Raw genomic sequence first — 26469 nt, 5'->3', positions numbered from 1 at the left:
TAATGCAATTTTTTACATTCATTTTTCATAATATACACAGCAGATATAAATTCTCAAAACTGACATTTCAATCACTAAATGGAAAATAAAATCATTTTACCTACCGGCGATCCTCTGCAGGCTGCCGAGGTAAGACCGGGAGGCCAGGGGGGAAGCTGGAGGACGCTAAAGAGAAGCGGAGACATGCAGGCCTTTGGTGAATCGGGTAGTTCTGGCACTGTACTGCATAGGAAAGTCAGCTGGCAGGCGCCTCTCTTCTTCCTCAGTGTGCCGCGGCACACTTGGAATCTCAGGAGACACACTAGTGTGCCTCGGCACACAGTTTGAGATCCCACATGCCTGTCCCATGCTTTATAGAAACAGAAACATGATGGCAGATAAAGGCCAAATGGCCCATCCAGTCTGCCCATCCGCAGCAAACTTATCTGGTGGCGGTAGGGCAATGGGACAAGTATGGCCATCTGGGTAAGATACAATAACACCATTAGGCTCTCATTTCAGGGAGGAAGAGGATTTCCGGTATATGCTAGAACTACAGCACAATGGCTGCTCTTCTTTACTAACACTATAATTATACTGGGTATGCAGGGAGAGTGTTGCAATTAGTTTCATAGTTTATTTAAATTTTTGACTAAACGCTTATCCACAGGTACAAAGCGTTGAACATAGTAATTTAAAATAGCTGGGACTCTGAGGTGAACATTTTTAAATTATTAGACATACACCAACTAAACAAACATACTTATGACCTAAAAACAATGGGAAAAAGGGAAGAACTACAATTTCTTAGAAAGAATACATAAAAAGAAAATACAATAGGAGAGGGGGGAAAGGTTAAAAAGTGCGGAAGTAAATACGTGTGTAAAAATCAGTTATAGACCCCCACTCGCACTTCGTTTCTCCCGCGGTTAGAGGATGCAAACTAAAAAAAAACACCATGAGCATCTTCTCTCACATCAGGCTGCTCTATGGGGTAAAGACCTAGAACAACTCCTATTGCCCACCACTTATGAGGTATTCAGGAAACGCCTCAAAACTCACCTATTCCTGAAATACCTAGACAGCTGACCCACTTCCCTCCTTCCCCTCTCTTGCCCTTTCTCCCCATTGTTCCCACATCCCTTAAGTTAACTCAACTTGTACGTCAACTCAACTTGTACTCCACTAATCTGTAAACCGCATAGAACTTAACGGTATTGCGGTATATAAACTGTTATTATTATTATTAAAAAGCAAAGCATTTTAGGCTGCTTTTGAATTTCTGCAAGTTTTGTTCAGCTCTCAGATACAGAGGGAGAGAGTTCCAGATTAAAGGGGCCGACTGAAAAAATGAGAGTACGATGAGTATCGATTATCTTTAGGGATGGGACGTTAAGGGAATGCTGTGAGGTTGATCTTAAAGTTCTGGGAGGATCATAAGGGATCAGTAGTCTATGAATGCCGGGGCATTAGTTTGCATGGTTTTAATAGTCAAGAGGGCAATTTTATAGGTGATCCTATGTAAAAAAGTAACCAGTGAACTTTTTGTAACAAAGAGGTGAGTGATGTGATTACATTTTTTTAGAACCTGAAATAATTTTGATAGCTGTGTTTTGTATAAGTTAGTACAAAATTCTGCCGCTAGGCTGGTTCTGGGTGTTGATAGGATGTCACAGATCACGCCAGTTCTGAAGAAATGACATTGGCTGCCAGTTGTATTTCGGGTGCAGCATCAGGTCATTTCTGTGGTCCACCAAACTGTTTATCACCAAACATCATGGCATTTTTGGCAGGTTGTGGTGCCTAACAAGCCAAATACAGTGGTGCCTCGCATAAAGAACGCATCGCACAGCGGACGCTGCACACAACGAACTTCATGTCATGATTCATACAACGCACTTCGTTTCACACAACGACGTCGCCCGAGCTTCCACGATCGCTGCCGATGTATTGCATCCTTCCGCGCAGGCACTGCAGGCAGTCGTTAGTCACTGCGCTTAACTTAAGCACGTATCGCGGCAATCGTTCTTCATTACGAATTAAATCACGCACGCATGTATCACGGCAGTCGTCCTTTTAAGATAAACTCAATATTTTTTATATATCATGGCTTCTAAAAAAAGCAGGAAGGTGATTTCTGTTGAAATGAAACGGGAAATAATTAGAAGGAGTGAATGTGGGGTAAAACAGTGTGACCTCGTCAAAGAGTTTGGCCTCAGCAAGCCCACCATTTTCACCATTTTGACAAATTTATCTTTTTTTATGTCATCTTAGCATATTTTATGCTGCAGAACGAATAATTTTTTTTAACATGTATTGTTATGGGAAAACGCGTTTCCCATAACGAACTTTTCGCATAACAAACTTGCTCCTGGAACGAATTAAGTTCGTTGTGTGAGGCACCACTGTAGATCTTTGCAATCTGAAAATCAAGTTAAACCCAATAGTGCAGGGAAATTATACAGACACTAGGGTCATGACCTTTTGCAGTGCTGCTGTTAAGATGTTGAATGATTTGGTGGGTCAATTAAGACTACGCGTAAATCGAGTTCAATTTAACAAACAGTTAAAAATTCAGTTGTTTGTTACTACATTCTTGTGATTTGTTAGCTGATATTTGAAAAGAAAAATATTCGATTTTGAAGAGTTTAAGATGTTATTTTGTGACATATTTTATGTATGTTTTATTGCTATAAATTGTTTAGTTTTTAGATGGTATATAAATTTTTAAATAAATTGTAGCATCCAAAAAGGAGTAAGAAGAAAATGAATCTAGAAATGCCAATTGGTTGCAAATATGTGAAAAATGTAAACATACTTTTTCTGGTGATTTCGTTTCTAATGAGGGCCTTCATCAAAAAGGAATGGATACATTTCACACACCACAGACATACTGACGTCACTTGTATCAAAATTCCTCTGACATGAAGATTAGATCTGAATAAGTATAGCAATATTCAAACATAGGCTTAAACCAGCCTGAAACAGCTGTACTGTGTTTGGATCTGAGGGTTGTGAGTGGTAAAATATATATATTTTTTTGTTTGTTTTTTTGTTTTACTGGGGGAGCATGGGTGGGATGTTACTGTTCTTCCAGAAGACAAAAATATTTTGGTTGAATTGTGTCTCAAGGTATTAACTACCAGGCAAACATTTTGGAAGTAAAGTCTTTGTATGAAGATCACTCGCTCTTAAAAAACTGATCACTTGTCGGAAACTTTACAGTAGGCAGAGTGGGAAAACTGTCCTCTTCAAGGAATATTTATTAATTTGGGTTTTGCTTACATCTTTTTCCTGCAGTAGTTCAAGATGAATTACATTGAGGTATTTCTCTATTTCTGGAGGGCTCACAATCTAATTTTTGTGGCTGAGGCAATGGAAAGTTAGTTGACTTGCCCAAGATCACAAGGAGCAGTACTGGGATTTGAACCCTCCCCCAGATGCCAAGTCCAGTGTTATAACCACTAGGGTACTTGGCTACTGTTACCTACAATCCAATAATGACAGTAATAGATCTCATTATATATGCTTAGTTCTCTCTGCTTTAACTGACAGCAACAGGCTGCTGTCATAGCAGAGGCAGCAACCCAGACAGCCATCTTTCTTCTCATTTACAGAAATATTATAGTCAAGATCTGAAAACATAGGGGCCCTTATACAAAGCCATACTAAAAAGTGGCCTGTGCTGCTTTTAGTACTTGGGTTTCCCTTGTGCTGAGGCCATGCTTAAGCGTGGCTCTGAAATGGCCGCAGTTTGGCTTTCCCTTAAAGGCCACGCGCTAATTTCAAAATTAGTGCGTGGCCATTAGCACGTATGCCGTTGCCACTTATTTTGCACTAATCAATCCGTGTGCACCAGTGCCCATATGCTAACTGATTAGCACAGGGCATGCCTACTCTGCCCCACAAACATGCCCCCATGCTAAAAACAGAAAGTGTTTTTAGCATGTTGGTGGTGCACACCGAGCCCCCAGTTAGCATGCTAATCCTACACTAATCGGTTAGCATGCACTAGCTTATTTTATTTATATACCACTTATAATTTAAGTTCAGGTACTCAAGCATTTTTCCCTGTTTGTCCCAGTGGGCTCACACTCTATCTAATATACCTGGGTCAATGGGGGGATTAAGGGTGTCAGGTCAAAAGCGCGCCGGGACAAAGGCACAAGCAGACAACTGAGCGCAGCGCGGATGCGCGCGCCAAAGAAAAAGACTGTTTTGGGGGGCTACGATGGGGGGTGTGGGGGGGAACCCCCCACTATACTTAATACAGATCGCACTGCATTGTGGGGGCATTGTGGGGGTTTGGGGGTTGTAACCCCCCACATTTTACTGAAAACTTAACTTTTTCCCTGTTTTTAGGGAAAAAGTTACGTTTTCACTAAAATGTGGGGGGTTACAACCCCCCACAATGCCCGCCGCAATATGTATTAAGTAAAGTGGGGGGAGGCTCCCCAACAAAACCCCGTCGCAGCCCCTAAAAACAGTCTTTTTCTTCGGCGCGCGCCTCCGTCTTGCGCTCAGTTGTCGGCGCGCGCCTTTGTCTTCCGCGTTACTATGTATGAACCGGATTAAGTGACTTGCCCAGGATCACAAGGAACAGTATGGGATTTGAACCCACAGCCTCAGGGTACTGAGGCTATAGCTCTAACCACCACACCGCACACTCCCACTAGTTAACTAAGCTAACTGATTAGCCTAGGGCACGCCTACTGTATTCCCCCAAACATGCTAAAAAAGAAAAGTGTTTTTTAACGTGTGGTTGGTATACACCAAGCTCCCACTTAGTGTGTGGCTCCTGACTGCAGTCCACTTCCTTGGATTTTAAGCAGCGGTAATCACGCGGTAGTGCTTATCGTCACTTAGTAAAAAGACCCCACAGTCAACAAAGGTCTCTGGGTGGGAAGAATGGACAGACTTATCCAATGTGACTGCGCTGGCACTTTAAATGATTCTGTATTCAAGAAAAGCCTTTTGGCAGCAGGCAATGATTTGTATGCAGTCCAGATCCCAGTTCCAAAGGAGCTGTCCTTTAAACAACCTCAGTGGCTTTGAAGGAATGCCTGGGCTAGACAATAGTGGGTGGAACTGAAAAGCATCAATATTAAATGTTCTGTGTAATATATTAAAAACTACTACTATAAAAACCAGAGCCATTGCTCAGAATTGAGCTAACTGAAGGTCAGGCGTGGTTGTTTTGGAGACTGGGATTTCTGTTGGCATTCAGTCAAACTCTGGAAGTCAGAAAGTGGACTTTCCCCGCTGGATTGTTCTTTGTTGCTTGATAAATTGCTGTCAGTGCCCAGCAAGGGGAAAAAAAATTAGAAAGAAGCCAGATACCTTAAGTTCTAGTTTCCAGATGACTGTGGCACGTGATGTAAAACTGTGGCCTGCTAGCACTTCTATAAAATGCAAGCAAGGAACAATCTTGCAGTCTGTGCCATACACTTTAGAGTTGGTAAAAAAAACAAACAAAAACACTAAATAAATAAAGGCTACTTGACTAAAAACATTAAAAAAAAAAAACAACTAACAAAAGCGATCAGTGAACTGAAACCAAGGGTAAAATGCATATTAAAAAAATGGAAATAAAATTTAAAAATGGGAAATAATGCATTGTATATTGCTATGCAGGGGTACTACTGGCCCTTTCGGCTGTATAAAAAGGGTGAGGAATTGTCTAGCTTTTCTAGTGCAATTAACGCGAGGTAACAAAGGCCCTCGTTTACTCTTAGGGCTACTTTTATGGAACTGCAATAGCAGTTTCTATGCTCATTGAGTTCCTATGAGCGTCAGGAGCAGCGCGGGCCATTCAGCAAGGCTCCCCGCGTTAGAAACTGCTATCGCAGTTTCGTAAAAGGGGGGGGGGGAGGAAAGAATTCCTATGAGTGTCAACAGCATCAGAGCATTTAGCACTCTGGGCCACGGTAGAAACCTCTACCGCAGCTTAGTAAAAGTGGGGGTGGAGGTTAATAACTAGAAGAGATTTGGGGAGCTGGGATTTGGTTACTGGACCTGGCGGAACACTGGGGAAGCCAGGGTTCCAGAGACAATGTTCCACATTGTCTCTGGAACAAGCTTAGATTGGAAGCCCTCAGGGAACAGGGAAATACCCACTTTATCTGAATGTAACTTGCCTCCAGTTACTAATAAAAAGGCAAGAGCTGAATTAATATAATAAACTTCCCTTTTGTCTCCTTTCTGCTAAATTGACTATGCGGTGTGCTGAGATCCAGAGATGGTGGTATGTTATGTTATTAGAGATTTGTATCCCGCCATATCCTGAGGATCACAAAAATAATAAAATAAATATATCCTTCTGAACACAATGAGAGGGGAATTCATCAATGTATGCTACTTTTAAGACACTATATGGCTGATGCATTTAATGATCACACAATTATCAAAAGTCAATCCTTCCATTTATGTGTGATCTTCATAAATCATTTACCAATTCTTATATCATCTTTTTGTGGATCATGGAAATTTTTGCAGTAATCCTTCATATTTGGGGTTTGTTTTTTTTTAACAGGAAAACGGCTTAAATCGCCATCAATCCTTTTTATATTATATCTTATTATTTTTTTTACTTAGCTATTTTAGGGGTCCTTTTACTAAGGCGTGTTAAATTGGCTAGCGCGCCTTAGTAAAAGAGGAGGTTAATTATTTAAAAGATTCATCAAAAGATGAATAAGATAAGTGTTTTGATGAATCTTTTAAATAAGGGATCCTTAAAATAATGGATGCTTAGAGGGGCATAATGAAAAGAAACGTTATTCCGTTTTGGGCCTAAGTCGCCCAAAGTCAGACATGGGAAAGGTCCATTTTTGAAAAATATGTCCAACATTTTTTTTTTTTCTTTTTCAAAAATCGTCTAACTGTACGTCCAGCCGTCTGATCATCCAGGCTGCTAAGTCGTCCATCTTTATACCCCATTTTCATCCAAAAATTCGTCCAAGTCAAAAACACCTAGAAAAAGACCTTTTGGATGTGGGCGGGGTCAGCAAAGTGATGGACTGGACACTTAAACATTGCACCAGAGTAGTGAGGTACCTTAAAGGGCACTGCTGTGAATTTCACAAAAAGGGTGCCACATACACATCTCACCACAACAACCTTATAGGTCATGGTGAGCCTCCCAAAACTAATTAGACCTACCTGTCTACCATCCCAATAGCCCTTATGGTTGCAGGTGCCACTTATAGGGCAGTACAGAAGGTTTTTTTGGGGGGGAGTTTGAGGGGTGCACATGTTTCACCATGAATGCAGTGATTAGAGTGGCTTATGAGCCTGGGTCCTCATCTCCATGGTTCACTAACCTACCCCCAAGATTACTTAAGCCACCTCTGTGTAGCTCTACTAGGTTTTCCTATGCCAGGCTGCCAGGTGCTGATGTTCTGGAGGCAGATAAAGTTGTTATGATTTTTATGGGGGTGGGAGGTCAGTGATCACTGGGGCAGTGTGTGGGGGTCTGTACTTTGTGTCTGCAGTGCTTATCTGGTCACTTTGGATACCTTCTGTGGACTTAGACCTGGTTTTAGATTGCCTAAGTCACAACGTCCAAGTTCCGTCTAGGCAAGTGTTTTAAAACTTTTGGTATACATAAGTCTAGGAGGGTCCACTTCCCTCCCAAATCCTGCCCTCGACACTCCTCCTGAAACGCCCCTTTTAGCTCCGGGCATACTGCCTAGTTCTTAAAACAGGGACTTAACTTTTAGATCCCGGGCAGGGTTTGTTGAAAATAGGCAGTGAACGTCGTTGTTACTCAATCTTTCCTGCTGTCTCTGCTAGTCCCTGCGCCAACGTTAAGCTAGCTGTCCGTTTCGCCCTCAGGCTGCGTCAGGACTGTGGACCAGTATAATGTCGCCCGGGTCCAGTATAATGTGGACCAAACCCTGCCCGGGATCTAAAAGTTAAGTCCCTGTTTTAAGAACTATAAGTATTTTTGATAAAAAACAGGGCAGGAGGGGAGCATGAGCCAGTGAGGTTAATTCCCTTTCTAGTGTGATTGTAAAACACATACAACACACGGGGGATCTGACGCTCAGCCCCTTTGATAGTAACTAAAAAGGATTTAAGTTCAGGAGCTATTCATAGTGGATTTACACCTCTAGATAACTTGGACTAAGAAAATTGAAATAACATTTGAGAAGGGTATAGTAAGATCCCCCATACTTAGAGACTCTATCAATTTTAAAAGATGTTCCATCAGATGCCTGATTAAATCTGGGATAGATTCAGCATGCTGACCAAGTGATAACAGCTTGTTGGGGTTTTATTCCCAGTACTGTATTATGTTAAAGCTGAACCTTTAAAACAATTACAAACAGTGCAAAACACAGCTCTCAGACTGATATTCTCGCTGAAAAAATACAATCACACTATCACTGCTTTCCGAGACTCACATTGGCTCCCAATACAAGCTTGCGTACAATACAAATTCTACTGCACCCTATTCAGAGCCCTAAATGGAACTGGTCCCAGTTACCTAAACAAACACCTAATCAGAAAAAAACACATCAAGACCAAGGAGATCACAAGCTCTCTTCACCCTGTAAAAGGTATACAAAGCAAAAACATTATATGACGATCTACCAGCCACTAGAGCAGCGAAAATAGACCGCCACATCGCCAAGCTATTGACCTAGACGACCAACTACAAAACATTCAGGAAAGAACTGAAAACTATGCTTTTCAAAAAATTTGTCAAATGATCTAACTAAACCTTATAAACCCACCCCTAGATCCCATCGATCATGCAATCCATAAATTCTTATAAGCTCTGTTTAACTTTGTAAGCTCCCTGAGAATGCCCAGACCAATTATTTTTGTAAACCGCCTAGAACTTCTCCTTTGAAAAGAGGAGACTGAGAGGGGACATCGAAACATTCAGGATAATGAAGGGAATAGACAGAATGAGAGGGCCCTCTCTAAAGTTAAAAGGGGATAGATTCCGTACAAACGTAAGGAAGTTTTCCACCCAGAGAGTGGTGGAAAACTGGAACGCTCTTCCGGAGGCTGTTATAGGGGAAAACACCCTCCGGGGATTCAAGACAAAGTTAGACAAGTTCCTGCTGAACGCAGGTAGGGCTGGTCTCAGGGCACTGTTCTTTGACCTAGGGACCGCCACGGGAGCGGACTGCTGGGCACGATGGGCCACTGGTCTGAACCTGGCAGCGGCAAGTCTTATGTTTTTAACTGAAATGTTTTGACGGGATAGAAAGCTGTAATGTAATGTACCCTTCAGAGCCCATGTTTTAATTTTATTGATAGAATCTGTGCTTTTTTTTAAAATTCTTTATTAATTTTCAAAACTACAACAGTGCAGTACAACCAATGCAACTCATATTAATGCAATAAAAGAACATTCATCTTTCTCATGTTCATAATCATCCATCCCCCCCACCCTCCCACCCAAACAATTATCATTCCATATAATAACAAACATATATTATCATAAATATCCTATCTATGCTGAATAATGATATCTTCTCAGCCATTCCAATTATAAACATTCAAAAATCAATTTATGACATAAAGAATCCCCCTCCCCCTTGCCCTGGTCAGTGCTTTTGAGAAAAATGACCATATGACCTATCTAGTCTGCCCATCCATGCTATCTCTCCTTCCTCCTTAGATGGTCTATTTATACCTTGATTCAACCAGTAAATTATACTTTGACCCAAAGCTTCCTGGAGTGATTGGTGCCCTTCCATGAATTAAATGACTGAGTGAAAAAGTAGGAAGATACTACAGTATTTTTCTGATATCTTGGATCCTGTTTCTTTATTTATTGTGCATATGTTTGTTTGTTTTTTCTTGGTTTTCATTGAGAATTGTAGCTTTACTATTTCTTCTATTATTTTTATTGTATCCCAGGTTGGTGGCGATATGTTAATTATTTAAATTCAATTTAAAAAAAGAAAAACTAGGAAGATACTGCTGGTGTGAGAGAGTTGTCCAGAAACTAGGACCTTGAAGATAATGCCAGTGCCGCAGGTTGCTGAATCCCATCTTATAGGAATAACACTGCTTACGAGCCACCTCGCGCGCAGCATTATTCCTGTGGCCCAGGAGCATCGGGCCTGCAGCTGCTTTCTGCTTTGGCCCCTCTGTGACTACAATTTTTATTTTTTACTCAGCAGAGTAACTGTTTGTTACTAATCAAAAAAGAGCCGAGAGAATATATTCAAGGTAGCGCTGCTCAGAATTTTTCTCTGATCCAATTAAACTCTTGAAGTGAAACTTCTGTCTGATTTTTTTTCTTTAAAGTGAACCCTGGGAAATGTTTGCATTTCCCTTCATCCTTGTAGCAAGCTTCAGTGCTGGGAAAAAAAGATAAAACATAAACAGTGCCTGTCTTTACATTTATTCAACACAGAAAACCAAGATTATACCTTTTCACTATACGGAGTTTTAACTTAACAAAATGCAGTCATCTGCTGACTTGGAACAGAAACTGGCTGTCCCACAGCTAAATTGAATGAGGAAAAGAACCTGAAATGTGAGTTTGGGAGGAAGGGGGATTAGGATTATCCAAGGAGTAAAGCAACGGGGTATCTCATGAAAAACCTAAGAAAATCTGCCTTCTCAAGAAGGGAAGGAAGTCTATCTATAGTATTTTTAACAATGAAATGGGAAGTTCTTTTAATGAAAGTATGGGATCTCACAAGACTGTCTTATGTTTGATATTCAAAAATGTGTATCTTTCATGATACAACAGGAAGTCACATTTTTGTATGAGTGATGGAGATATTTCTGTTTAGCTTCTATTACTCTTTTTTCAGAGGCTCGCACTTTTGCACAGAGAAATATGGCTAATTGCCTGGACACAGGGTTAATTTAAAGCAGGGGTGTCCAACCTTTTGGCTTCCCTGGGCTACATTGGCCGAAAAAAATGTTTCTGGGACTGCGCAAATGCTGCAGCAAGACAGAGGAGGGAGCCGGCAAGATGGTAAACACCCGGGGGCAGTAGAGGAAAACACTGCATCACCCTCGACCAGGGCCAAACAAAATACTTCACGGGGCCATAGGTTGGACACCCCTGATTTAAAGTGTGCAACCTGATTTTGGTGCACTAACATGTTAATATGTTATTTGCATCAAGTTCCATTTTATATTGTTGGACCTATTTGTTAATAGAAACATGATAGCAGATAAAGGCCAAATGACTCATCTAGGCTGCATGCATGTGGTAACATGGGCAAGGGTGGGCTCAGGGTCCATACAAAATGGAGCCACGTAGGAGGGGTCCTGTTAGCATCAAATACAATGAAGAAAATAATGTAAACTAGCCTTATGCAGCAAACTTCTTCCATGGTCATGCTTCTGCAGGCCATGGCATACACTACTGTCTAGTAAGCAATATTCACTAGTCTGCTTCCGGCTGAATCAAGAATACCAGCAATTCTGGCAGAAGGGAGTGGGCATCCCTTGTGCTGGGGGACTTCACGGGAGGGGGGGATATTGTTCCCTGCTGTTCAGCTGATCGCAGCAGGGGGATTCTGTTGCCACGATAAGCAGCAACATCTATTTGAAATGTAGGCTAGCATTTTGCTGGCCTACATTTCAGGCATCTGTCGCAGCCCTAGGCAGACACCTAGGGCTGCTTTAGCTCACCCAAGGCCACTTCCAGGCAAACACATGCCCACGCCCAGCCTTGGGTGAGCTTAAGTGTCCTGATGTGTCTCCCTTAACTGCGACAAATGCCTACAGTGTAGGTGTCCTGCTTCGGGGTAAAAAAAAAAAAAAGTGTGTCCCGATTGGTTGCTAGACAGTGGTAGGATGCCCATTTATAGAATCTGCCCCTTAGTCCAGTGATTTTCCACTTTTTTTGTTCTATCGGAAAAATACAATATAGACACTGAAACATAAAATTGCTGATCTGCTGTTAGTGATCTGTAATCTATCACTAAGGGCTCCTTTTACGAAGGCGCGTTAGGGCCTTAACGCACGGAATAGCGCACGATAAAATGCCAAGCAAGCTAGCCACCACCGCCTCCTCCGCTAATCCGGTGCGTGCGCTAAAAACGCTAACGCACCTTCGTAAAAGGAGCCCTAAAATTCTCTGTAGTACCTGAAGATTGGAAGGTGGCCAATGTTACGCCGATTTTTTAAAATGGCTCCTGGGGCGATCTGGGAAATTACAGATCAGTAAGCCTGACTTCAGTGCTGGGCAAAATAGTGGAAACAATTATAAAAAATAAAACTGTGGAACACTTGGACAAACATGATTTAATGGGAGAGAGTCAGCATGGGTTCAGCCAAGGGAGCTCTTGCCTCACCAATTTTCTCAACTTCTTTGAAGGTGTGAATAAACATGTGGATAAAGGTGAGCTGGTTGAAGTAGTATATCTAGATTTTCAGAAAGTTTTTGACAGTTACTCATGAGAGACTCCTGAGAAAATTAAAGAGTCATGGAATAGGAGGCAAAGTTCAGTTGTGGATTAGAAATTGGTTATTGGACAGAAAACAGAGGGTAGGGTTAAACAGCCATTTTTCTCAATGGAGGAGGGTAAATAGTGGAATGCCACAATGATCTGTACTTGAACTGGTGCTATTTAACTTATTTATAAATTATCTGGAAATTGGAACAATGAGTGAGATGATTAAATTTGCAGATGACACTAAACTGATCAAAGTTGTTCAAATGCATGCGGTCTGTGAAAAATTGCAGGTAGACCTTAGGAAATTGGAAGACTGGGCATCTAAATGGCAGACGAAATTTAATGAAGATAAATGCAAAGTGATGCATATTGGGAAGAATAATCCTAATCATAGTTACCAGATGCTAGGGTCCACCTTAGGGGTTAGCACCCAAGAAAAAGATCTGGGTATCATTGTACACAATAAGCTGAAACTTTCCGCCCAATATGTGGTGGTGGCCAAACGATGATAGGAATTATTAAAAAAGGGATGTTTTAACAAGACTAAGATTGTTATAATGCTTCTATATTGCTCCATGGTGCAACCTCACCTGTAGTATTGTGTTCATTTCTGGTCACCTTACCTCAAGCAAGATATAGCGGAACTAGAAAAGGTTCAAAGAAGAGAGACCAAGGTGATAAAGGAGAAGGAACTCCTCTCGTATGAGGAAAGACTAAAGAGGTTAGGGCTCTTCAGCTTAATGAAGAAAGAGCTGAGGTGAAATATGATTTTAGTCCACAAAATCCTGGGTGGTATAAAATGGATACAAGTGGATCAATTTTTTACTCCACCAAAAATTACAAAACTAGGGGACACTCAATGAAGTTACAGGGAAATACTTTTAAAACCAATAGGAGGAAATATTTTTTCACTCAGAGAATAGTCAAGCTCTGGAAATGCAGTGCCAGAGAATGTGGTAAGAGCAGTTAACAAAGCTGGTTTTAAAAAGAGGTTTGGACAAGTTCCTGGAGGAAGAGTCCATTGTCTGCTATTGAGAGAGACATGGGGGAAGCCACTGCTTGCCCTGGATTGGTAGCATATAATATTGCTACTTTTTGGTGTTTTGCCAGGTACTAGTAACCTGGATTGACCACCATGAAGACGGCATACTGGGCTAGATTGACCATTGATCTGATCCAGTAAGATTATTCTTATGTTCTTATAGCCTTGGCTTTCAGTACCATGCTGTCAGCAGGGCAGATTTCAGGATATGTCTAATGAATATGCATGAGGGAGATTTGCATACAGTTGAGATAGTAGACATGCAAGTCTCTCTCATGCATATTCAGACCTGACGTGCTGACAGCCTTAAAGGACTGCAAATGAAGACCTAGACCCTATTCTGTTTACTGTGCTAGACACCCATGTAATGCATTTCAGTTCAGATAATTGTTTAGGCTGATGATATCTTCACTTTTCTTTTCTCCATGTCTAATGAAAGTATGATTTTTCTCTTGTATCTTTGCAGGTTCCCTAATGATGCAGAATAAAACCCAGGAGGCAATCGGCTATTACATGGGAATAGACGTGGGAACCGCAAGTGTGCGTGCTGCTGTGGTAGACCAATTTGGCACAGTGGTCGCACAGGCAGAAGAGCCCATTCAAATTTGGGAGCCTCTACCAGGCGTCTTTGAGCAGTCCTCTGACAATATCTGGGCTGCCTGTTGCAAAGTGGCAAAGGTAATTTCATTACCTGCGTTCAATTTATGTGGTCAGATAGATCTAATGAAGTACCCCTTTTACAAAGCCGTGGAAGCGATTCTCCCATGGCAAATTGCTCCCATGGCTTTATAAAAGGGGCCTTAAGAGAACTAAAATATCCAAGCTATAACAGTTCTCAAATCTAGATTTACAATTTTGTGGACCATCAGAAAGGGGGGTGGGGATATGAAGCAAAAATATCATTCTACCAACACCAGTTTTCCTCAGAGGTCTGCTTTATGCAGATTATTTTTCAAAAGTTCTTCCAAAAATTTTACGTTTATATAGTTTTCAAAGAGTGAATAATCTATTAATCTTCACTTATCTTTTTCATAAAATCTACCTCCAAATAATCCCAAAGGGTGCACTTGCAACATGATTTCTCCTCCATACGTTTACAGAAGATAACCCTCTGATATAGCGCTGTGTTTTGCATTAGGCTGAATCAGGGAAGCAGTCTCTGTGAAGAAATAACTTCTCAATAGTGACATATACCTTCGGGTACACAACACATATTTTAAGTCCACAATACTGGCAGTTTCAAATATTTTTCTGGCATCTTTTCATTCTTAACAAAGTCTGCTTTATAAAGACGGTGCCAACGTCTGATGTGCTTTATGTAATAAGATCAGCTGACCCAGACATCGCCAATGAAGTTACACTAAAGAGAATCAATCCAGTTCTTCATTTGACCCATTGGGTGCCTCTGTTTTCAAATGAAAAATCCAACGTTGCTCTTTATAATTTCACTGTTCTTTCAAAATCGCCACTCTCTCCCCCACATTGTACTGAATTTATGACCTGTAATGATAATGTAAATCAGAAATAAGATGACTGTGTCACACTGGCGTCAAGAAAATCTTCTTATTTCTGCTAACCAGGTAACTGGATAAAGTTAGGACAGGAAAACGACTGTCCAACATTGTCTGGTTTGTTATCTGATTAGGGATCTGAATATGGCTGCTAACTGGATGACATGTCTAGGCTGGCACTGAAACTAGATATTCAGCACCAGTCAAATAATTTGGTTCTGTTTTATGTGCAACGGCTGGCGATTTTCTTAACTTAATCACCGCAGTAGAATATCATTTCTCTTTTATGTTTGAGAATATATTGAGGTGCCAGCCCGTATTAAACATTCATATAAGCCTCACGTTCTCAAGTTCCTTTGTTTTTCCAAGATGGATAATACTTCAGTATCACACAGACAAGGATTTCCTTACCCATATATCCTGTTGTTTTTTTTTAAAGATGAATTCACAGCAGGGAATGAAAAACTAGTTTTGTTCTCGGTTTTTGATTTTTTTTTTTTTTTTTGTTCTTAAAAGTTCCATCTTTTCCTAGCTCCTTTGTTCTGTGGTTACCTTTTTAAACATTCATGGCATGCTCAGTAATTTACAGATGGACAGTTCGCTATTCTCCATTTATTGATCAGTCTCTTTAAATATTAATGAAGCCAGTCTGAGGAAGGCGGGAGAAGAGAAGAAGGAGTGGGATGATATGCATATGCCTGAGTATCAGATAAAACAGGGTTGCAACAATTGTCTTTCTTGTCTGGTTAATTTCTTTTTCTCTTTACCATTTTTAAAAAATCTCTACATTATTCTTTTATTAAAGTATAAGAATAGACTTACTAGGTCAGACCAATACCCAGTAGCCCGTCCTCATGGTGGCCAATCCAGGTCACTAGTACTTGGCAAAAACCCAAACAGTAGCAACATTCATTGCTGGCGATCCAGGGCAAGCAGTGGTTTTAGTTGGTGTAAATCCTCGTGCCCAATTCTAGGTGCAGATCCTGACACGAAGCGCGATTCTACAAGCATTGCACACATTGGGTGCCATTTAAAGAACTGCGTGTCGTGCTCATTTTTTCAGTGCTCAAATTTGGGGGCCATCTACGGAATCCAGTCCATTGTGCACGAATGGCATTATAAATTGGCATTAGTGCACATCTGTCCTAGGCACTGTTCTAAAAAAATTGGTGTGCTAGTTGCACGGTATGTAACTTCAGATGGTCTATACCAGTGGGCGGAGCATAGGTGTGTCATGGGCGTTCTGCCTAGCAACACGCACACCTTATAGAATAGTATCAGATGTACACATTTCAAGGGGCATTTAGGCGCGTTAGCTTTTGCTTTCATTGACCTGATGTAAGCTCTCCCCGTCTAAGGTTCAGCCCACTTCAGCAGTGGGTTAGGCTACGTTTAGGTGCCACTTTATGGAATTTCACCCTTGGAGCTAGGTTCTGTAAAGGGAGAACATAAGAACATAAGAATTGCCATCTCCGGATCAGATCCTGGGTCCATCAAGTCCGGTGAGCCGCACATGCGGAGGCCCCGCCAGGTGTACCCTGGCATAGTTTTAGTCCCCATATCACTTTGCTTCTCAAGGGCATCTAATTTACCTTTTCTATGTTTATATAATCATAAGGCTCTATGACATCATAATGCAGGTGTAAAGAGCCTTAGCCTATAGGGAGAGGACATGCAAATATTAAGAACCTTAACTAATAGGGAGAGGAGGAGATAGTGGATGCTGCAGATGGGAATACTGGATGGTCCTTTTGGCCTTTAGCTGCCATCATAAGGCTCTATGACATCATAATGCAGGTGTAAAGAGCCTTAGCCTATAGGGAGAGGGCAAGCAAATATTAAGAACATAAGAATTTCCATCTCCGGATCAGACCCTCGGTCCATCAAGTCCGGTGATCCGCACATGCGGAGGCCCTGCCAGGTGTACCCTGGCATAGTTTTAGTCCCCATATCTCTTTGCTTCTCAAGGGAGATGTGCATCTAGTTTACCCTTAAATCCTAGAACGGTGGATTCTGCAATTACTTCCTCTGGGAGAGCATTCCAGGTGTCCACCACTCGCTGCGTGAAGCAGAACTTCCTGATATTCGTCCTGGACCTGTCCCCCCCCTCAGCTTCAGTCTATGTCCTCTTGTCCGTGTCACATTAGAGCCCAAAGAAAGACACTGAAAGGATGTGCCCTAAGCTAGTATTCAATAAAGCGTGCTCTGTGCAGGATGACCTTTACAGAATACTAGCTTAGAGTGCATTTTGGCCCAGATTCTATAAAAGACACTTAAATTTAGGTGCCTAGATTGGCGTGCCCAGTCGATCTAGGAGCCTAACTTAATTATCTAAAAAGCTTAATCGGCACCAATAATGAACAAGCAGCACCTCATAATTGGCTTAAATTAAAATTGATTAGACGGCAGGCGCCTGACTCAGTGGTGCCTAGGCCAAGGAACCTACCAGAAAGCAGGTGTAGTTAGGGGTGGATTGTAGGCGTGTTTGACCCGATAGGTGACTAAACTGGACTTAGGCGCTGGTATTTAGGCTAAGGAAACCCTGCCCTATCTTTAGGGCACCTACCAGCGCCTAAGTCCAGTTTAGGCATCGCTAGACATGACCCTTTAAATGGTGCCTAACTTAACATTTGACGTGCGCTATGCTGCCAGTGGCATAGTAAGAGTGAGTGGCACCTGGAGCGGTGGTGCCCCCAATCTTTCCTGCCCCCCCTTCCCTTTCCCCATACCTTTTTAACTTCTCCGGCGTGAGCAGCATGTCCACGTTGGTGCCAGCTCGCTCTTTGATGCCACTTTCTAGGCGTGGGTCCCGGAAGTGATGTCAGAGAAAGCGCTGATGCCGACGCAGGTAGCAACCGTGCTCCGGGGAAGGAAAAAAGGTATGGGGGAAGGAAAGGGGCGTGCGTACGACAAGGGGAGGAGTGGGGGGGGGGGTGGAGAGGAGGAGGGGTGCTGCGCCCTTAGTAAGACTGTGCCTGGGGCGGACCGCAACCCTGAACTCCCCTTACTACACCAGTGCCTGCTGCTGCTTGAGAATGTACTGAGATACTTAGTACACTTCTCCCTCCTTCTTCGCGGTTTCAGCAATCGCGGTTTTTAGCTTGCTGGCTCCTCCCCCCCAAATTACGTCAGCTTGCAAAGAGAAATCGCTGATTCCAAGTGTTTACAGAGAAAATCGCCGATTCCCAGCACTTTCTTCACCGTGTTTTGCCTCTCCTTCAGGAACAGGCCACTATGTCATTCGTGGTTTCACCATATTCACGATGCTTTTTAATAGAAAACAGCGAATAACATATGAAAAAGTTATTCGCAGTTTTTCTGTATTCGCGGGTCTGTTAATCCTCTATCACAGCGAATATGGAGGGAGACGTGTACCCATTGGCCACCCTTGTTTTTATTTCACAGGAAGTGGGACAAAGGGTAGATGGAAAACATATTCATGGACTTGGATTCGATGCGACCTGCTCACTGGTTGTTCTGGATAAACAGTTCCACCCTTTGGCGGTAAACTGTGAAGGTAGGAATGCAATTCTATCATTAAACAAGCATGTAGGCCCAAATATCCCTTTCCCCAAGTTTGCAAGCATTTCCCAGCAAAGTCTTACCAGTGAAGATCTCTCTGTGTCTGGAAGTCCTCTCACACCACCTCTTTTGGACTGAGGGGGAAAATCAGCCCTGCCCTACCCTATTAGCCTGGAAACCGATCACTGGGGAAGGGGAGCAACAAGGGCTGAAAATGAGAGCGGCTGTGTAAAGGGAAATGTCACACCTGGGGCTAATTGACTACACATACAGAAATCTGTCAACTTGGAGGTATTTAATTATATAGTATAGGATTACCAGATTTCCTCTTTAAAAAAAAAAGAGGACACCTGGCCCCATCCCATTATGCCCCCCAGCCACGCCCTATTCATACCTCTTGTCTCCTTTCCCAAGCTCATGGTTGCGTCTGGAGGGCCTCTGCCCATACACGGATGTCGACTCAATGATGTCACGCACATGCATGTGACATCATGTCGACGTCTGCACATGCGCAGAGGCCTTCCAAATGCGTTCCCGACCTCAGGGCCTTCCAAAACCCGGACAGACTGCTGGGTTTTGGAAATCCCTCTGGGCACCCAGACAGTCCTCTGAAAAGAGGTCATGTCTGGGATTCCCAGACATCTGGTAGCCCTAATGTAATGTGCATTTATTTTTGTGCACTGAACCTACAGTGTTGAGAAAGCTGTAGAGGTGAGATGGTTCAGGTTCTGATTCTGGTACTGAATGGTGACAGCACTCTAGTTAAGAAATCTCTTTCTGTAAATGCTTTACAGACTTCACAGTCCTGTGAAATCTTACAGAATGAGGTCCTACGCTCAAAATCTACTATTACAAGCACTTAAAAGCAGCCTCAAAAAGGTGGGCTTTTAGCTTAAATTTGAATATGGCCAAATATGGAGCTGACTCAGGAAGTCTATTCCAGGTGTACAGTGCAGCAAGACAAAAGAAGATCTCTTTCATCAGCCCCATAGCTTATGTCAAATCCAAGTTTAGTATGCACTAGGATTGTGGCAATGAGACTAGGCTGCAGGCCAGACCTCCTGAGATTTTAATTATGGCATCCAAACCACAAGCAGAGTTTTGCTAGAAACCCAGCTCAGGTGGCCTCTGTGAAATGAAATGCTGGTCTTAGTTCAGTTCTGGTAGCTTATTCCCGAAGCATTCAAACAGCTCCTGCCAGATCCTATAAAGCTGATATCACTCATCCCTCCAAAACAGCTGAGCAGTTGGGAACCCACATAATGCAGCAAAAAATGGAGTACTAGGACTCGCCCCAGCATCCTGTGGTAACTTTGCAATTTGTGTGCTAAAAATATAGTATTTTTGAGGGGGCATGTCAGGGGTGGAGAGTGGGCATTCCTGCGCTAACCATGCACTAACTGGTTATCACATAGAAGGCCTTACTACCTTCAAAATAGGTGTCAATAAGTGCTCCCAGGGTAATTTTTTTAACATTAGTGCTAGCCATTAATGCAAAAAATAAATAGAAAATTGTTTTGTTTTTGTCTATGGTAAAAATGGTCTCAGTATGCAGGTTAGAGTACATTAAAGCCTAATTTTTGCTGCATCCTAGTTAAAGGACTCCTAAGTTAAGTACCTAGCATTGGAAATAAGCATTGACTACCTAAATTGTTCCTTTGCTCCACTTACATGTTTTATAGAAACCAAAATTTAAGTGCTCTAACAGGGAAATTTTGCAGTTTCCACATGTAACGTCTTAACTCATTGGTTCCCAAACCCGTTGTCTCAGAATATCCACAGTGAATATGCATGAGGTAGGTTTGCACACATTGCCCCTTTGATATGCAAATCTATCTCATGCAAATTCATTGTGGATGTCCTGGAAATCTGACGGGCTAGTGCTCCCCTGGGACAGGTTTGGGAATCACTGGCTTAACTGCTTAAGCTAGGTATCTAAGGGCTAGATTCACTAAGCCCACCGATCGTGTACCGACCCGATTTTTCCCCGACTTGATTCACTAACCTCGTGGACGATCAACCTACCAATCCGATCCACGCACGCAAATGAAGGGAAATGGCATGGAGAAGATGCGGTATATAAACTTAAGGTTTAGTTTAGTTTAGTTTTGCAATTCACTAAACAATTTCAGGAACACCAACTGGGCTGGCCAATCCAAAAAGAAGCGACTGCTGAGGACCAGTTGCTCACATCCTTGCCGACTGCCCTGTTCTTTGCCGCCCTGAAATCCCAGCTGCTCTCCGCCTCTCTGCCCTGAAATCCCAACCATACTTCCCCCCCAAAACCACCCTGCTCACTGCCTCCCTGACTCTCCCGGCTCACACTGCAGGGAAGGCCTCTCCTAATCTCTCTGCCGCCCTTTCCCGCAGTGCAGCCCCACTTTAAACGCTTGGGTTAAAACCACAGGCTCGCAAAAAAAGTAAAAAGTTTCTTGCTGTGATTAAAGTAGAAAAGTAAAAATTTTCCACCTCTTCCTTGCGTGGAGAGCATGTGCAGACCATCTACAAGCAAAGAAGATGGTCTGCATATGCATGCATCGGGATCGCTCTTCAGCGATCCGTGAGGTCGGTGCGGGGTGTGCCTCTCTGATCTTTGTAAATCAGTCACCCGGCCACGGATCGGATCATCCACGGAGCGGTAAGGTTAGTGAATCTAGCCCTAAGTCTTTGGAATGTTAACCTCTGTGATATTATAAATTCTGCTACACGCACTGTCAGTGACTTGTGATAACGGCTTGATGAGAAAGAGAAACTGGCTAGACTGACCTACCACAGTATACATTAACCCAGTACTGTTCATTCCCTCCTCCCTTTCTCCTTCTTCATCCTGACCTTCATCTGCTCTTTGTACGACTCCCAACTACTACTATTTATTTTATTTATTTATTTAGATTTTTATCCTGTCCTCCCAGTAGCTCAGAACGGTTTACAAGTAAACATTCACAATGGAGTGAATTGGACATACAAGATTATACAGTAGATTTAAATACTTGGACATACGAGACTGTGCAGCAGTGTAAATATAGGGACTATATAGAAAATTAAGAATGGTAGTTTAAATATAAGTAGTTTAGTTTAGATAACAAGTTATTTGAGTACAGGCTGAGAGTGGACTATACAGAAATTTTTGGCAGAAGATTAGAATGGAGAAAGAAGGGTAGAGGTGGGGTTTAAGGGGTTGGGTGTAGACTGAGGGTGACTACTATTCCCAACTACTACTACTACTTCATCTGCTCTTTGTACGACTCCCAACTACTACTACTTATCATTTCTATAGTGCTGAAAGGCTTATGCAGTGCTGTACATTTAACAAGCAATACAAGGTCCCTGCTCAGTAGAGCTTACAATCTAACTTGGACAACTGTCCATCCAAGGCACCTAAACCCCCGTTGAGTTTCGAATCAATTAGGAAAATTCTATTAGACACCTCCCTGTGATAATACACAGACTCCTTCAGACAGGGGATGGCTATCAGATATTGTGGAATATTTTGTAATTATCTATGACAATGTTTGCAAATAATCCCATCCTGAAATTTTGGTGAAAGTTAAATGCACTTTTCACCCTTACTTAGGGGCCTTTTTACTTAAGCTGCAATAAGCCCTAACGCTTGCTTACCACAGGGTAAAAAGCACTAACCGTGGGGTGTGCTCAGACATTCTCAGTAGTTTTGGGATCAGCGCACACTTCCTTTACTAAAAAAATTGAATTTTTTTTAATGCAATGGTGCATATCTGGGGGGGGGGGGCAGAGAGTAGGCATGTTCTGTGCTAATTAATTAGGTCAACTACATTGTTGCACACTAACTAAATAACCGAATAGCACATGATCCCTTACTGCCTAGAAAATAGGTTTTGGTGAGTGCTCATGCGCTAATGGCCATTCACTAATAGGAAAATTAGCACATGGCCATTAATGGGAATTATGGGAAACTGCCTATTTTACTGCCATGCTTCAGGTAGCCTCAGCGCATGGGGAAGACTCACACTGGGGATAGCACTAGCCACTTTTTAGCACAGCTTAGTAATAGGGTCCGTTACAGATTTTTTGATAACTACCTGTCCATGGGATTCTATAGTTTCACACTGATATGTGAGACAATGAGATCCAGATTCTATAAAAGACGCTTAAAGTTAGGCAATTAGATCAGCAGACTTACTTAATTATTTAGATAACCTTAATCGGCACCTTTAATTGAAAATTACACTCCTCCCTCCATAGTCGCGATGGTTAGGGGCAGAACATAACCGCGAATATGGAAAAACCGTGAATAACTTTTTATATGTTATTCGCAGTTTTTTTTTTGTAACAGCCACCGTTAATATATTGAAATTGCAAATAACAAATAAGCAGCGATTTTCAGGGTAAAAGCTGGGAAGCGCCGAACTTTTTATCGGCACTCATGATGTAATTTTGGGGGGGAGGAGTCAGCATGTGAAAAATCGTGAATAAGCAAAACCGCGAGTGCTGAAACCGCGAATACGGAGGGAGAAGTGTACAATTAAATCACAATTAATTAGTCGGTAGACATCTACTCCCAGGCGCCTAACAGAAAGTAGGCATGGTTATGGGCAGATTGTGGGTAAATTTAGGCCAAGAAAACCCTGGCATAGAGTGCGCCTAAGGTTTTAACGCCTTCCCACTCCTAAGACCACTTTAGGCACTGCAAGGCTCTATATAAATGGTGCCTAACTTGTGATTGACGCTTGCTCTCCTCGGCGCCTACATGTTTATAGAATCAGGACCTGAATGTCTGTATGTGCTATTTACTGAGAAATACTGTACGTAATACCTAGATGAACTTTTTCTTCCTCTTCACATTTCTTGAAGGAGAAAGTCACAGGAATGTTATCATGTGGATGGATCACAGGGCATCCAGACAAGTAGACCGAATCAACAGAACAAAGCATGGTGTACTGAGCTTTGTTGGTGGCGTTATGTCTGTAGAAATGCAGCCCCCTAAACTCCTGTGGTTAAAAGAAGTAAGTCCACTGCGAGCGTTGTAGATTTCTGCTTTAAAGTCAAGAGGTTTTCCATTGCTTAATGCAGAACTTCAAGCCAGTTAACCTACAAATGACATAGGTTGGCAGGCATTCTTGGAGTAGAGTGCATCTCTGTACATCCTTGATAGCAGAAAATAATTATTTAATAAAAGAACAAAAAAAAAAAAAAACAACCCTCAACTTCTCTATAATTTATTCTGTCTTTTAAGTTTATATAAACTCCCTTGGCATGTTTTATTGGCAAATGCACTGTATCAAGATTCTGTTTAAACTAAACTAATTTCTTCTCTTTCGTCGTCTGTGTTTCACTCTTGTCTGTACTCTGCAGCTTTAGTGAACCTATTGGCAATTTAGCCCGAATTCACCTGATGAATGCAACAAGCAGTTGAGACACTGACCAGGAAGCAACAGAGTTTCTGGCAAATAGTGATCTCAAAATCCAGCTTTTGTTAACAATGTTTTATCTCCCTTAAAAGTTTTACAAATTTAATTCCCAAATTTTAATGATTCATGCTCAGAGATGTTGAGGATAGCACTGGATAGTACCTTTGAATGTCCTTAGGATCACCTTACGAATGTCCTTACGGATCGCCTCCTCACTGTTCCCTTTATTCTGTAACTTGGCACCTTCGTTTATGCACTAGGAGCTGGATTTAGTAACTGGCACCCAGATGTAAGCACTGAAAAATATAGGCACCCAGCACTATTCTATAAAGAGCACTCTTTATAGAATAGCATTGTACACTGAATTCTGCATCCAACTTTGGACACAAGGACGTACGCCAACTGACACTACTACTATTTATCACTTAACGTATATAGTGCTGAAAGGCATATGCAGCCTGTACATTTTCACATGTAATAGATGGTTCTTGCTCAGAAGAGCTTACAATCTAACTTGGACAGACAGACGACATATAGGGTTAAGGATGCAGAACCCAAGGTGAGAAGAGTTGAAAGGAGTCTCAAAGAAGTGGGCTTTTTACTGGGCCTTGAACACTACCAGAGACGTAGCCCGCCATAGGGATTCGGGCAGCTTATTCCAAGCATATGGCGCAGCAAGGTAGAAGGGATGGGCACAGACAGGAGGGACTTACCAAACTGAACGGAGCTTGGGGGGGGGGGGGGAAGCATAGGGGGAGATAAGTGAAGAGATAAAATGAGGGGCAACAGAGTGAGTGCATTTGTAGGTCAGTAAAAGAAGTTTGAATTGTATCTGGAAATGCCAATGAAGTGATTTTAAGGCCAATGAAGTGACTTTAAGAGAGGGGTAACGTGAGTATAATGGCTCTCACGGAATATGAGTCATGCAGCAACACCAGATGTAAATTCTTATGTGCAAGTTGGGCACGCATCTGTAATCGTGTGCAATTTTCTGGGACACCCCTTCTATAGGAACACCCCCCTTTGCAGTTGCATTCAGATACACTTAGGTGCTATCCTATAACTGGGCACGTAAGTGTATTTCCATGCTGATCTGCCATTTCAGCTTCATTTTGGCACCTTGCATCCATTAGAACATATTTCCGGTGCCATTTATAGAATTCCCTAGCAAGTGTGCATGTAGGGCTGGATTCTATAAATGGCGCCTAGTGGCGTCTACTTTGTAGGCGCCTTCAGCACAGTTGCCAATAGCCACTAGTCACCATCTATATATTCCCGCCTTGGTGTGCTTAGGTACCACTAGGAGTCCTGGAGGTAAGCGCTGGTATATTTTTTATTCTTGCTGGCAAAAATTACAAAAACTAGGGGACACGTTGAAATTACAGGGAAATAGTTTAAAAACCAATAGGAAGAAATATTTTTTCACTCGGAGAATAGTTAAGCTCTGGAACATGTTGCCAGAGGTTGTGGTAAGAGAGGATAATGTAGCTGGTTTTAAGAAAGGTTTGGACAATTTCCTAGAGGAACAGTTCATAGTCTGTTATTGAGAAAGACATGGGGAAAGCCACTGCTTGCCCTGGATCGGTAGCATGGAATGTGGCTACTCCTTGGGTTTGGGCCAGGTACTAGGGACCTGGATTGGCTACCGTGAGAACGGGCTACTGGGCTTGATGGACCATTGGTCTGACCCAGTAACGTTATTCTTATGTAAGCCAAGTATAGGACAATCAAGCCACTGTAACATCACTGATGAGGCTGGCTCTGAGGCACTGTGGAATGAGGCATTATGACATCACAATCACAGCTCTGGAATGTTGCTCTCATTGGGGTTCCGGAATCTTGCTATTCTTTGAGATGCTGGAATGTTGCTACTGTTTGGATTTTAGTCAGGTACTAGGGACCTGGATTGGCCAACTTGAACATAAGACTTGCCGCTGCTGGGTCAGACCAGTGGTCCATCGTGCCCAGCAGTCCGCTCCCGCGGCGGCCCTTAGGTCAAAGACCAGTGTCCTAACTGAATCTTGCCTTACCTGCATATGTTCTGGTTCAGCAGGAACTTGTCTAACTTTGTCTTGAATCCCTGGATGGTGTTTTCCCCTATAACAGCCTATGGAAGAGCGTTCCAGATTTCTGCCACTCTCTGGGTGAAGAAGAACTTCCTTACGTTTTTATAGAATCTATCCCCTTTTAACTTCAGAGAGTGACCTCTCGTTCTCTCTACCTTGGAGAAGGTGAACAACCTGTCTTTATCTACTAAGTCTATTCCCTTCATTATCTTGAACATTTCAATCATGTCCCCTCTCAGTCTCTTCAATTTCTCTAATCTCTCACTGTATGGCAACTCCTCCAGTCCCTTAACCATTTATTCGCTTTTCTCTGGTTCCTCTTGAGTAGTACCGTTTCCTTCTTCATGTATGGCGACCAGTGCTGGATGCAGTATTCCAGGTGGGGGTGTACCATGGCCCTTTGCAGTGACATGATAACCTTATCTGATCTGTTTGTGATCCCCTTCTTAATTATTCCTAGCATTCTGTTCGCCCTTTTCGCTGCCGCCACCGCCGAGCATTGCGCAGACAGCTTCATTGACTTGCCAACTGGTACTCCCAAGTCTCTTTCCTGGGGGAGTCTGTCCAAGTACTGCA

At 42.4% G+C, this 26469-nt stretch overlaps 1 protein-coding gene across 2 annotated transcripts in view; it reads left to right on the top strand.

Moving 5' to 3' along the window:
* FGGY (FGGY carbohydrate kinase domain containing) overlaps positions 1 to 26469 on the top strand; it is a 384196-nt gene that overhangs the window by 13046 nt on the left and 344681 nt on the right. The window contains exons 2-4 of one of the 2 annotated variants that reach the window (XM_033917103.1): positions 13874 to 14085; positions 18324 to 18435; positions 23271 to 23422. In XM_033917103.1, the coding sequence (XP_033772994.1) occupies positions 13882 to 14085; positions 18324 to 18435; positions 23271 to 23422 (468 nt within the window). In that variant the 5' untranslated portion in view covers positions 13874 to 13881. Of the gene's footprint in view, positions 1 to 13873; positions 14086 to 18323; positions 18436 to 23270; positions 23423 to 26469 lie in introns of those variants that run through there. The other variant, XM_033917104.1, reaches the window with a different exon arrangement.

The sequence above is a fragment of the Geotrypetes seraphini genome, chromosome 12 (assembly GCF_902459505.1).
Source record: "Geotrypetes seraphini chromosome 12, aGeoSer1.1, whole genome shotgun sequence".
Taxonomy (NCBI): Eukaryota; Metazoa; Chordata; class Amphibia; order Gymnophiona; family Dermophiidae; genus Geotrypetes; species Geotrypetes seraphini.
Note: the sequence above shows the minus strand (reverse complement) of the source record. Positions and strands in the feature narration are given on the sequence as shown.